This window comes from Aphelocoma coerulescens, chromosome 1 (genome assembly GCF_041296385.1).
Source record: "Aphelocoma coerulescens isolate FSJ_1873_10779 chromosome 1, UR_Acoe_1.0, whole genome shotgun sequence".
Classification (NCBI taxonomy): domain Eukaryota; kingdom Metazoa; phylum Chordata; class Aves; order Passeriformes; family Corvidae; genus Aphelocoma; species Aphelocoma coerulescens.
In genome coordinates this window covers 119,544,464-119,557,688 of record NC_091013.1, presented here as the reverse complement: position 1 = coordinate 119,557,688, position 13,225 = coordinate 119,544,464, and the positions used below count along the sequence as shown (strand labels likewise).

The 13,225-nt window shown below is 60.9% G+C and overlaps 2 protein-coding genes across 3 annotated transcripts; both read left to right on the top strand.

Annotated features, from left to right (window-relative positions):
- The first annotated feature begins 964 nt into the window (after nucleotides 1-964).
- NEU3 (neuraminidase 3) lies at nucleotides 965-3,723 on the top strand. Of its 2 annotated transcripts, none has more exons than XM_069032486.1 (4): nucleotides 965-1,022; nucleotides 1,729-1,784; nucleotides 1,874-2,116; nucleotides 2,231-3,723. In XM_069032486.1, the coding sequence occupies exons 2-4, from the start codon at nucleotides 1,758-1,760 to the stop codon at nucleotides 3,176-3,178; spliced, it is 1,218 nt and encodes a 405-aa protein (XP_068888587.1). In that variant the 5' UTR covers nucleotides 965-1,022; nucleotides 1,729-1,757; the 3' UTR covers nucleotides 3,179-3,723. The 2 variants fall into 2 exon arrangements, with proteins under 2 accessions (XP_068888587.1, XP_068888576.1); XM_069032475.1 differs by having other exon boundaries at nucleotides 985-1,022; nucleotides 1,877-2,116.
- A 630-nt stretch (nucleotides 3,724-4,353) lies between these two features.
- Nucleotides 4,354-10,068, top strand: P4HA3 (prolyl 4-hydroxylase subunit alpha 3). The gene is made up of 14 exons (XM_069027900.1): nucleotides 4,354-4,384; nucleotides 4,607-4,826; nucleotides 5,306-5,448; nucleotides 5,854-6,068; nucleotides 6,497-6,646; nucleotides 6,744-6,795; nucleotides 6,984-7,141; nucleotides 7,221-7,397; nucleotides 7,931-7,995; nucleotides 8,168-8,327; nucleotides 8,980-9,042; nucleotides 9,302-9,370; nucleotides 9,575-9,671; nucleotides 9,869-10,068. Exons 1-14 carry the CDS (start codon nucleotides 4,354-4,356, stop codon nucleotides 9,937-9,939), a joined length of 1,671 nt encoding a protein of 556 aa, XP_068884001.1. The 3' UTR covers nucleotides 9,940-10,068.
- Nucleotides 10,069-13,225: the final 3,157 nt, after the last annotated feature.

Here is a 13,225-nt window from a genome sequence, read left to right as displayed (position 1 = left end):
CCAAGTTCCCTGTTTAACCAGGACAGGCTTTCTCCTATGCCCCATGGGCACAGGCTGCTCCTTGTGCTTTAGGATTTCCTTCTTCAAGCACGTCCAGCCTTCCTGGACTCCCTTGCCCTTCAGGACTGACTCCTGTGTATAAACCACACCATAGTCAAAAACCCCAAAATTCCACTGATGGCACCAGCCTCTAGGCCATGTATTAATCGGGGTGGTTTTTTCTGTTTTCCTGTTCCTTTCAGTATTCCCCCCTGGTACTGAAGGAATTGAGGACACGACCTGTGCACCTGCTCCTTTGTCCAATTGTCCCCGTGCCCTGAAGTCCCTTTGCATTCTCCCAGATCTTTTTCCTTCATCTCATCTCTGCCAACAGCAACAGTGGCTAACAGTCAAAGGCCGCACAGATCACGGAGTTTCCTATTACTGTCCCTCCTCTGGGCCCCAGGGACAGAGCAGACTTCCCTGTGGGATGGCTCTGGTTGGCTTATCACGGCCTCCATTCCCTCGGAAGGCAGTGGATGAAGATGACTCATTTTTATCTTGTAGAGCTGGTTGGGCTTGGCTGGCTCACCCCAGGGAACCCCCAGATGGACCTTCATGATTTTCCTCCCTCTCCACATCCTTTCCATAGGAGCACCTGGGAAGGCAAGGGCGGCCGGGAGGGGACTCTCCTGGCACCTCAAGCAGGGTCCTGCCTCCATCCCTTCTCTTGGCTCCCCTCCTGCCTGTTGGGGAGAGGGTCGGCAGCGGCTCCATCAGTCAATCTCCTCCTGATATTCCACCATTCCAGCTGCCCCGTAGGAGCGCCGGAGGCTCAGCACATCGCCTGCTCACACCTGCACAGGTATTGTCCCTGCTGCCCTCCGGCACCGGCGCCAGGCTCCGGTATCCCGACAGCTGGATCCCCGCCCGCTTCCTTGGCCCCGCCGAGCGCCTGATCCGGCCCCCCCGCTCCGGGAGCTGCAGGAAGAGGCGGAGCGGGGCGGCCCCGGCGCGGCGGCGGCGGCGGCGGGAGGAGCGGGGTCTGCGGGGATGGGGGGGATGGGGGATGCGGGAATGCGGAGAGGGGGGAATGCGGGGATGGGGAGAATGCGGGAGAGGGGAATGCGGCGGGGGTCGCGGCACGGAGGGGATGGGGGATCGGTGCTTGCGAGGTGTAGGAGGGTCAGGGGACTGGGACTGGGGGTCACGGGGGGGCTTGGTGCATGCGGGGTGTAGAGGAGTAGGGCTGTGGGGGTGTCGGGGGGGTACACGGGGAGAATCTGGGTATTGCAGGTGGATCGGGGGGATCAGTGCCTGCGGGGGTGAAGGGGGGTCAGGACACGTGACGGGGGATGCACGGAAGGAGTGTCTGTCCCTGGGGAGGTCAGTGCATGCTGGGGTGTAGGGGGTTTGTGCTGTGGGCGAGCGTAGGGTGGGGTGCAGGGTGGGATCCAGGTGGGAGGGGTGCGTGGGGGATCGGGGGTGGAGAGTGGAGAGTGGAGGGGTGCATGGGCACAGGGACAGGGACTCTGGGCTAGGGACACCGGGGGAGCTGAAGGGAGTGGGAGCTTGGGGGTCCTGGTGTAGTGCAGGAGGTGCACAGCCCTTGGGAACAGCCTGGACGTGGGCACCGTGGGTGAAGCAGGGGAGCCTGTGCAGTGCAGGGGAACAGCAGGGACAGGCAGGAAAGCGGGTGTGACCCCACCGAGGGGCTCTGCTCTCATCCCCCTCTCCCACCCTGCTCAGTCCCCAGCGGGAACCTCAGGGAGGCCACCATGTCCCAGGCCACCACCTGCCTCAAGGTGAGCCTCCATCCCTATCCCCCCGTAGAGGCCACTCCCTCCTTTTGCCAAGATTTAACCCTTCACATCTGACTTTCCCACTCTTCCAGCAGCAGGGGGACGCTGGGGAGAGCCCCCCACCGCTGCCATCACCACCAGGATCCCCGCATGTTTTCCCTCCGGAGACGCTCTTCCGACAGGCAGGTGGGGTCACCTACCGCATCCCGGCTCTGCTCTACGTCCCCCCGGATGATTCCTTCCTGGCCTTTGCCGAGAAGCGCTCCTCGGCCCGGGACGAGGATGCCAAGTACCTGGTGCTGCGGCGGGGCCGCCGGCACGGCTCCTCGGTCAAGGTAAAATCTCCCCGGGCTGTAGGAACAAGAGATGGGGGCGATGCCGGGTGACCCCAGGGTGCAGCGACAGCGGTGCATCCCGTGGCTGAGCCCCGTTTTCCTCCTTGCCGGCAGTGGGGTCTCATGGAGGAGCTGTCGGCATTGGCTCTGCCCGGCCACCGCACCATGAGCCCCTGTCCTCTCTACGACGCCAGGAGCGGCACCGTCTTCCTCTTCTGCATCTGCGTGGAGCAGGGAAAGACGGAGCGACGCCAGATCCTGAGCGGCTGCAGCGCCACGCGCCTCTGCTTCGCCACCAGCGCCGACGGCGGCCGCGGCTGGACCGCGCTGCGGGACGTGACGGACGAAGCCATCGGTGCCGACCTGTCCCGATGGGCCACCTTCGCCGTGGGGCCGGGCCACGGGGTACAGCTGGACTCGGGGCGGCTGGTGGTGCCGGCCTACACCTACTACGTGCACGGGTGCCTGTGCGGGGCCGTGCGGCTGCCGTGCTTCACCCGCCAGCATTCCCTCGTCTTCTACAGCGACGACGGCGGGCGCCACTGGCACAAGGGCGCCCTGCTGGGCGGAGAGCGGACGGGCGAGTGCCAGGTGGCCGAAATCCGCGGCGCCCAGCAGCCCCTGCTGTACTGCAGCGCCCGTGCGCCGCGGGGCTGCCGGGCCGTGGCGCTCAGCACCGACCGCGGGCTGCGGTTCGAGCGGGCGGCGCGGTGCGAGGCGCTGGGCGAGCCGCCGCGGGGCTGCCAGGGCAGCGTGGTCAGCTTCGCCGCGCCCGCCCGCGCCGCCGAGGCGCCCACCTGGCTACTGTACTCCCACCCCACCGACCGGCACCGCCGGCGCGATCTGGGCCTCTATGTCAACCCCTCGCCGCTGGACGGGGCGGGCTGGCGGCGCCCGTGGGTGCTGCACACGGGGCCGGCCGGCTACTCCGACCTGGCCGTCTGCCCCGGCGGCGTTTTTGGGTGCTTGTTCGAGTGCGGCGCCAGCAGCGCCTGCGAGGAAATCACCTTCTGCCTCCTCATCCTGGACCTCTCTGGCGATCAGAACCTCACGGCTTCCTAAAATAGACCCATTTTAGCCACTCCTGAGCATCGGCAGCCGGATCCAGCGAGCACGGCAGTGCCGAGACCTCACCAGGATATTTCAGCTGCATCCGGAGACTCGGCATCGCGCACCTTTTATTTAATTACGGCTTTTTAATCACCCGTCAGATGTTGTCGGTGACCTGCGGCAGTGGAGGATCTGCTCTGGTCCGAAATGCCGCTGTTTCTCAAAAACCAGCATTTTTCGCCTGGTAGCAGCAGAAAAGCAGAAGGTGCCAGCAAGAGCAGCTGGTTCCCTGAGGAAAAAGTACCCAAAAATCTTGCTTTAGTTAAAAACATTCCAGTTCCTTTGTTCCTGCAGGTGGCAGATAATTCCCGGTTTTTACCTTTTTTATCCTGTTTTCTTCACTTGCCGGCTTCAGACTGAGTTACTCCCTGCCTCCTAGGGAAAAGTACTCAAATCTTGGAATGGGGGGTGTTTCATTCTGCTCCATAGGGAACAGGCTGTAGCATCCCGACAGTGACAATGACCTCACATCCCTGTGCTGCTGTCAAATAAAATCCTCCCAAAATATAAGAAATCCAGTCAATACTGGGAAAATCCCAACGGGGCTGACCCTGCCCCGCAAGGATGCAGGATGGCCCCGAGCGTGGCACCTCCCACTCCATCCTGGTGCTGTGTTTGGGGTATGAGAGGCAGGATGGGATGGGAGCAGACAGGATGACTGCAAGGCAGAGTAGGAACAGGCAGGATGGGCAGAAGACCAAATCGGGACGGGCGCAGGCAGGATGCGGACAGGGACGGGCAGGATGGGAGCAAGATGGAATGGGGACAGGCAGGATAAGGCCAGACAAGAGAGGGACAGAAGACAAAATGGGGACAGACAGGAGGGAGACAGGCAGAGTGCAGCTGAGGACAGAGCAGGATGGGGCCAGGGCAGAATAGGGAAAGGGGCAGGGACAGGCAAGATGAGGCTGGGGCAGGACAGGGACATATAAGAGGGGGACAAGCAGGATAGGGACAGAGGGGCAGGGATGGGGACAGGGACAAGCAGGACGGGGACCAGCACCACACCGCCCTCCCCAGCCAGCGTGGCGGATCCGGGGCACCCCCCCCACCCCTTTTCCCCCCAAAGGCGGGGCCTCTCCGCCCCTTTTCCCCCGGCTTCTCCCGGCGGCGGCGGCGGCGGCCGGATGCGGGCGCTGAGGCTGGGGAGTGCTGGGGGTAATTGGGGATATTTGGAGCACTGGGGCCACTGAGGATACTGGGGGCACCGGGGATACTGTGGGTGCTGGGGGCACTGCTGGGGACTAGGGGCGCGGAGGGTACTGGGGACACTGGGAGCGCTGAGGGTGCTGGTGGCGTTGCTGGGACAGGAGACACTGTGGGTACTTGGAGCACGGCGAGCGCCTGGGATACGGGGTGTTCTGGAGGCGCTGGGGGCAGTGGAGGTACTGGGCATTCTTGGAGCACTGGGGGCGCTGGGAACACTGGGGGCGCTGGGGGTGCTGGGGGCGCTGCTGGCGCTGCTGCCGCCCCCCGCCCCGGCCGAGACGTTCTCTGCGATGCTGAGCGTGCGGGGAGCGCTGGGCGCCGAGCGCCGCCTGCTCCGCCGGCTCCGCTCCTACCTGCGGGACGAGAGCTCCCGCCTGCGCCGCCTCCGCAGGTACCGGCACCCCCCAACCGCGCCGCGGCCACGGGTGGGGCACCCGCAGCATCCGCTCCCCTCCAGCCACCCATCCCGCCCCCCAGCCCCAGGGGTGGGTGATTCCCTGGCTACGAGGAGGGGTTAACCCATCCCCACCTTCCCCGCAGCACCCAGTTTTTGGGGGTGGCCCTAAATAAGAGGATGGTGGGAGGATGGGAAGCTCAGACCGGACACAGCTCACGCCCCACTTCCCCCAGCCGTGCCCCGGGAGGGGGACATGGTTCCCCCACCCATGGGGATCTGGGTCACAGCATCCCCAGGGCACGGGCCATCCCCACACACCCACCAGGGATGGGATCAGACAATCCCTCCGCTCTGGCTTGGCCAAAGAGTGGACATTGAGGCAAAGCTGCCCAACAATGGGGAGGACTCAGCCCCCACCCAGGTGGTGACAACTCTGAGGAGCATCAAAGTGTCCCCCAGTGGGTGCCTTGTAGGTTCTACGAGAAGGTCCAGGCGCTGCACCAGGACCCCAAGGCCTCGGTGGAGAACCCCTTGCTGGCCTTCAGCCTCATCAAGCGCCTCCACTCTGACTGGCCCAATGTCATCTACAGCGACGAGGCCACCAGGAACACCCAGGGTATGGGGAAGATGCTCGGCCGTGTGTCCCCTCTGTCACCTGAGCAGAGCCAGGAGGTGGTGGGGAGAGGATGGAGGACCAGGAGAATCGATAGAAGAGTGGAACATGTGGAAGAACAGGAGAACGAATGGAGAGCAAGGGTCAATGGGTAGAGGAACAGGAGAAGGGATGGAGGAGACAGGGAATAGATGGAGGGCCTGGGGAATGGGTGGAGAAGCAAGAAAATTGTTGGAGGAGCAGAATGGATGGAGGAGCAAGGGAACAGATGGAGATGGAGAACCGGTGTAGGAGCAGGGGAAGGGATGGAGGAGCAGGACGTGGGGTGCCCAGGAAGAAGAGACGATAAGGGCAGTTGCACCTCAGAATTTTGTTTATCCCTCCCCATACCTCCTTCCCACCCTGCAGCACTCCATGCTGGCCTCGAGGAGGTAGAGCAGGAGCTGCCTGGAACTGAGGACCTGGATGGGGCAGCCAGGGCGCTGATGCGGCTGCAGGACGTCTACGCACTCAACGTCAGGGGCTTGGCCAAGGGCGTCTTCCAGAGAGCCGGGCACCCGCCCCTCTACAGCCCCGGCCGGCGCGTCTCCCTCTCTGCCGATGACTGCTTCCATGTGGGAAAGGTGAGGGGAAACCCCATAAACCTCCACAAAGCTTCTCCAGCCCGGGATGTTTCTTCCACAGGAATAGACACTGAGGGTTCTTTACATGGGATGAGGTGGAAGTGCAGGTGCAAATGGGGATGGAGATTGAGATGGGGATGGAACAGGAAAGGAAGGGATGGGACAGGATGGGGATGATGTGGGAGGGAATGGGGATGGAGATAGCAATAGGAAAGTGACGCATGTCATGGTACAGGATGGGGGGTAATTGCAATGGGATGGGATGACATGGCATGAGGGGATAGGATGGGATGGGATGGGATGGGATGGGATGGGATGGGATGGGATGGGATGGGATGGGATGGGATGGGATGGGATGGGATGGGATGGGATGGGATGCAGGCCAGGCTGGCCCAGCTGGCAGGTGCAGGGGATGTGTTGCCTCGCAGGTGGCCTATGACACAGGTGACTATTACCACTCCATTGCATGGCTGGAGGAGGCTGTCAGCCTCTTCCGCCTCTCCTATGGCAGCTGGAACCTGGAGGACCGGAGCAGCCTGGAGGATGCTCTGGACCATCTGGCCTTCTCCTACTTCATGGTACAACCATGAGTCCCCTCCCCATTGCCAGTGTCCAGCAGAGCCAGACCATGGGTGGGAGGATGGATGTTCATGGAGTCTCCACTCCCCCATCCAGGCTGGAAACATCTCTCATGCCTTGAGCCTCTCCAGGGAGTTTCTCCGCTACAGTATGTGGGATAACCCTGGATGCAGCAGGAAGAGGGGAAAGATTTTGGGATGTCCCCATCACCTCTTCATGGCAACAGCGTCCCTCACCCCATTTCTTGCCCCACGTGGGGTAATTCTCCCGGGACTGATGCCAGGGAAGGGGGTTGATGGGGATGCGACATTCTGGGTGACACCACCTCCCCGGCAGATCCCAGTAACCAAAGGGTGTCGAGGAACGTGGCCAAGTACAAGAAGCTGCTGGAGATGGGGACGGGGGCAAGTGCCAGCCCCCTACAGCGCCCCAACAGCACCCGCCTGCAGAGCCGTGATGCCTACGAGGAGCTGTGCCAGCGCCCCAGGGGGCAGGTGGGACTGGCAGGGGTGCCATGGTCCCCCCCCGCCGCTGGTCCCCCCTCACAGCCTCCTTGGTCCCCTTTCTCCCCAGCCAGCCCCAGAGCGGCTCCTGCACCTCGGCTGCTCCTATGAGACCAACAGCAGCCCCTACCTCCTCCTCCAGCCTGCCAAGAAGGAGATGGTCCGGATCCAGCCCTATGTGGCTCTGTACCATGATTTCATCACCGATGCTGAGGCTGAGACCATCAAGGGGTTGGCAGGGCCCTGGGTGAGCTGTCCCCGTCTCCAGGGATGTCCCTTTCCTGCAGCAGGGTGCCCCAGGAGATCCTGATCCAGGGTGAATGCAGACATAGGAGAGGTTTTAAGGCCAAAGCCTCCTCCAGGGAGTTCAGATGGGACAGGGCTTGGAGCAACCTGGTCTAGTGGAAGGTGTCCCTGCCTATGGCAGGGGGGTGGGACTGGATGATCTTGGAAGGTCCCTTCCAACCCAAACCAGTCTAGGATTCTGTGAGACCCTGGGGATGATGGCCCCAGCTCCGTCTGAGCCCCTCAAAAGATTTTTTGGAAGAAATCAGGTCCATGGATACACCTAAACCGCTTCCCAACCAGGCTTGACTTGGTGACACACACTGCATTGCCTCCACCTGCTGCCACCGCTTCCCTCACCCCAGCAGGACCCCTGGGGGTGGGATGTTTGGCAACCAACTGGTACAAACCCGCCAACTTCAACCCTGACCACGGCCCCTGCTTGGTGTGAGGGTTCCCATGTGTAGCAACATGCATCCCCCATGTGTCCTCCAGCTGCAGAGATCCGTGGTTGCCTCTGGGGAGAAGCAGCAGAAAGCCGAGTACCGGATAAGCAAGAGGTAGTAGCCACCCCTCCCTTGTCCTCCAGCCAGCGGGACCACCGTGGCTGCGTGGCCACCTCTGAGGTGGCGGTGAAGCCATGCTGGGAGGCCTGGCTCCTCCAGCGGTGCCCTGAGGGTAAAGCCCAGCCACGCATGAATTCGGGGGGCTGAACATGGGGTGGTCCCACAGTGCCTGGCTGAAGGACACGGCTGACCCAGTGGTGCGGGCGTTGGACCAGCGCATCGCCGCTGTCACTGGCCTGGACCTGCGGCCACCCTACGCCGAGTATCTGCAGGTGGTCAACTACGGCTTGGGAGGCCACTACGAGCCACACTTCGACCACGCCACGGTCAGGGAGCTGCTAGGGTGGGCTGTGGGGGAACCATGGGGTGACACCCAGGGTGGTGCTCCTGGGGTGGACTCTAGGATGCTCCTGGAGGTGGTTCATGGGGTGGACTCAGGGGTGGTCCCTGGGATGTTCCTGGGGATGGACCCTGGGCTGGCCTTTGAGGTGATTCCTCAGATGTTCCTGAAGAAGAACTCTTGGGTAGTCCCTCAGATATTCCTGGAGATGGGCCCTGGGATGCTCCTCATGATGCTCCTGGGATGGTGCCCAAGGGAAGACCCTGAATGGTCCCTGGGGGGGTCCCCATGGTGATCCCTGGGTTATTCCCCAAGATGTTCCTAGTGATGGACCCTGGGATGGCCCCTGGCAGGGGTAGGATAGGTGATCCCAGGATGGTGATCCCTGAGTGGCTGCCTGGGGTATTCCTGGGAGGGGAAGGAAGGAGGGAGGGAGGGGGGAAGGAGGTAAGGGAAGGCAGGAAGGCAGGAAGGAAGGAAGGAAGGGAAAAGAAGGGAGAGGGAGGGATTTTCCAGGGGGGAGCAGGGTGGGGCAGCTTAGAGCTGCTGGGGTGTGAGGTGCTCCTGGGCTGAGCTGTGCCAGTGCAGGACTGACTGTCCCCATGGGACTGACCATCCCACCTCCCCTTTTGGAGCAGTCCAAGAAGAGCCCCCTGTACAGAATGAAGTCAGGCAACAGGATCGCCACAATCATGATCTACGTGAGTCCTCCCTCATTTCCAGGCCTGGAGAGACAGCACTGGCTTGGTCCTCAGGGTATGGGATGGGTGAGGGCAGCCCTAAAACACTGCAGTGGGTGGGAAGTGCCAGTGCCTGTGGAGTATTCAGGAGTTTGTGCTGTGGCAAAGTGAGGGGAACAGAGTTGGGGCACAAGGGAGGTTTTGTGCCTCAGTTTCCCTGTGCAAAGGAGCATCACAGGGAAAGGGGGATCCATGGCTCCTATTTGTGGTCCTTTTCCAGCTGAGTGCAGTGGAGGCCGGAGGCTCCACAGCTTTCATCTATGCCAACTTCAGCGTGCCCGTGGTCAAGGTGAGGGGGACATGTGGAATCGCTGGAAGCAGGGAAGGGAGGATGCTGCTCTCTGTATCTCAGCTCTTGCAGGGAGTTGTGGTCAAGCCTCTCCTGATGCCAATCCCCAGCCCCGGGGCTCCCTAATCTCTTTTGGGGTGCCAAAATCCAGTGTTGAGGATCCCAGCTCTGTTTTAGGGTGCCAAACCCATCTCTGCTCCACAGAATGCGGCTCTTTTCTGGTGGAACCTGCGGAGGAACGGGAATGGTGACGGGGACACCCTCCACGCTGGCTGCCCCGTCCTGGCTGGGGACAAGTGGGGTGAGAGACGCTACCGGGTGTCACCCCAGGGTGACACGGGGTTGGAGGGACAGCTCCACCGGCAGGGAGGCAAGAGGGGCTGGGAATGCCCAGATATCCTGGATAACAGGGAAAGAGTCCACCGATAGCAACGCAGGGTTAGAGAAGGGTGCAGAGGGATGGGAACAGACAGAGGTCCGTGTCCTTGTCTGTTCCAGTGGCAAATAAGTGGATCCATGAACACGGGCAGGAGTTTCGGCGGCCGTGCAGTGCTGACCCACAGGACTGAGCCGCTGTAGGATCACAGATGTGACATCTGCAGGTGGCAAAGGCACCCCGGCACAGCATGTCCCCAAGGGCGGAGCAAGGGCGGAGCAAGGGAGGGAAGGGGGTAGCAGCGGAGCAGGGAGTGATCGGGAGAGGCATTTGCTCGACCACGGCCAAACTGGGTGGAAATAAAATCAAAAGACACTAAACTAGAGTCTGTTCTGGGGTGCCAAACGCTATCCCTGGGGCTCCCATCTGTTTTGGAATGCCAAAAACCAGTCTCGGGGAGAAGGCAGCTCCTTCCAGCCGTCCTAGCCCCCCCCCCCAGCCTGCCTGCAGACAAGTTCCCTTTCTCCACCTTGACCGCAGCTCCTACGTGACTGGAAGGCAAAGAGCCGGCGGCCGGGATGCCCGGCAGCACATGGAGATCGGGCCGGAGCCCACGCTGAGCCCCGGCACTTCCCGTGGGCGACAGCCCGGGTGAATGAGGGTCAGGCTGGAGGACACACACCTCTGGCACAGCAGCTCCCCAGCCCTACCCCGCCTCATTGTCCTGGGCGGTTTCCCATTCCCTGGTCCCTGCTCTGTGCCCCGCGCTGGTGCCGTGGAGGTTTCCCATTCCCTGGTCCCTGCTCTGTGCCCCGCGATGGTGCCGTAGAGGTTTCCCATTCCCTGGTCCCTGCTCTGTGCCCCGCGCTGGTGCCGTGGAGGTTTCCCATTCCCTGGTCCCTGCTCTGTGCCCAGCGATGGTGCCGTGGAGCTTTCCCATTCCCTGGTCCCTGCTCTGTGCCCCGCGATGGTGCCGTAGAGGTTTCCCATTCCCTGGTCCCTGCTCTGTGGCCCGCGCTGGTGCCGTGGAGGTTTCCCATTCCCTGGTCCCTGCTCTGTGCCCCGCGATGGTGCTGTAGAGGTTTCCCATTCCCTGGTCCCTGCTCTGTGCCCCGCGCTGGTGCCGTGGAGGTTTCCCATTCCCTGGTCCCTGCTCTGTGCCCCGCGCTGGTGCCGTGGAGGTTTCCCATTCCCTGGTCCCTGCTCTGTGCCCCGCGATGGTGCCGTGGAGGTTTCCCATTCCCTGGTCCCTGCTCTGTGCCCCGCGATGGTGCCGTAGAGGTTTCCCATTCCCTGGTCCCTGCTCTGTGCCCCGCGATGGTGCCGTGGAGGTTTCCCATTCCCTGGTCCCTGCTCTGTGCCCCGCGCTGGTGCTGTAGAGGTTTCCCATTCCCTGGTCCCTGCTCTGTGCCCCGCGCTGGTGCCGTCGCTCCCAGGCGGGGCCGGGCCGGGCCCTCGGGGCTCTGCGCGGGTTTATTCAAAGCCTCAGTGCTCAGGTGTCCGCCGTGCCGTGCGGGCGGGACTCTCTTCGCTTGCTTGGTTAGCTTGGGTTTCGTTAGCTTAGGCAAGAAGGTTTTTTTTTTTTTTCCTTTTTTCTGGCTTTGGAGACTGTAGGAGCAATCCTTCGGCAGCTTTTTTTCCCCTGAACTGTTCGGTTTGGTTTTGGTCCGAGATCAGAGTCGACGGGACGAGCGTGGGCCGGGGGCCGGCGGGACGGAGAGGGGCCGCTCCGCCCCGGCCCCAGAGCTCGGGACAGCCGAGCCAACAAGAGAAAGGACACCAAATCCACCGGCTTCATCTGCTGTGAAGCGGGGACCCACGCCAGAGATTTACCAGGTTCCCATCTGTTTTGCCTGTTTTTGCTGCGTGAACCCTTTGGTTTTTTTTCCTTCCCTGAGACAGGAGCCGGCGCCATTTTTTTTCCTCTCCAGCACGTTGCGCCGTCGTGTTTTTTTTTCCTTTCCCTGGCATTTTGTTGTTGTTTTGGGGTTTTTTTGGTTGGTTTGTTGTTGTTGTTGTTGTTGTTGGTTGGTTGGTTGGTTGGTTGGTTGTGGGGGGTTGGTTTGGTTTTGTTTTTTTTTATCCGGTGTGTGGGGCTATGGGGGGGTGGTAAAGTCGGACAATTCAATATCTAGCATTTATTCATTTTCTTTTTCTGCGCCGTGTGGGCACTCTGTCAATAAACGATTGGGGTTTTTTCACTAGTGTTAATCTCCTATTGGCAGAAAGGGATTGTTGGAACCCTTTTTTTTTTTAGATGAAACACTCATTCCAGAGCGTTTTTCTCCTAAACTTGTCTCTAAACCGAGACACTCATCTAGGTGACATTTGGATGAGATTCAAATCCACCAGAATGGAAACCCAGCTTCCCAGGGAGGTCTAAGTCACCATGTCACCTCTTGGCCTCTATCCCAGCTTGAAGGAAAAGGACAAAAATCGGGGAGGGGGATAGAAATGGCAGGCAGACCTCTCCCAAGGCTCTCCTGCTTGCTTTGGGTTCAAAAATGTGCGTTTATCACTCCTTGGCTGCGTTCATCCAGCCGTGGATTAACCTTTCCGTAGGCACACAGGGCTAGGGGGTGAGCTGCAAGGAGCATTTGGGCAGGACAGCAGGAGCTGGAGCACGGGAAGAGGCTCCAGCAGCCCTTTGGGGTTGTTAAACATGCCTGAATTTAAAACAGCCTGGAAGATTTCCAGTTTCTCCCAGTTCCTGCTTTTCAGCCAGGAACAACCACCACAGGACTTAGAGAAGGCTTAACCGAGCACAGGTTACTTACCAGCCCCAGTGCTGGGGTTTATTACTTCCAGATGTTTCTGTACACGTGGGAGTCACTGCTCACGGAAAGGAGGGGGAAAAGCGAAAGCTGTGGCTAAACTCCCCCCTCCTCCCCACAATGGGGAGCAGGGAAGGGATGGGAGAGCATTTTAGATGACAAGAGGCTTCCGTGAGTCACCAGAAAAACCCAAGGGTTGGGTCTGGCACAGGAACAGCTGGATCAATCCCCTTCCTCCACAGGCTGCTCCGAGGAGCCCAAGTATCACAGCTAAAGGGAAAGCAGGAATTCCTACTCCAGGCTTTTCACAAATGCTTTATTTGTAGGCGAGGGAAACAGACACAGAACAAGACAAGACCAGGATGAGGCTGACACAGGACACAGCGTGTGGTTTCCAGAGAACTGACGCGCACACACACACACACACATTTTCCTTCTGGAAACAGCAGCACGTGGCAAGAGGTCACCCTGCCACACTGGGAAAGCTCAGCCCCAACTGGCCAAGCATCCGGCAGCAAAACTTGGAGCAAACAGCCAGTCCCATTCCCGCCATGTCGGATGCCACACAAGGGTGCAGCATCGTGGGACGGATGACACAACCAAGGGATGCAGGTTTGGGCAACACAAAGGGCACTTCCAGGCTGTGAGCAGAGCGCCAGGCTCAGAGACGGGTGGGAGAACGCACTAGGGCCAAGATGTCTTGGA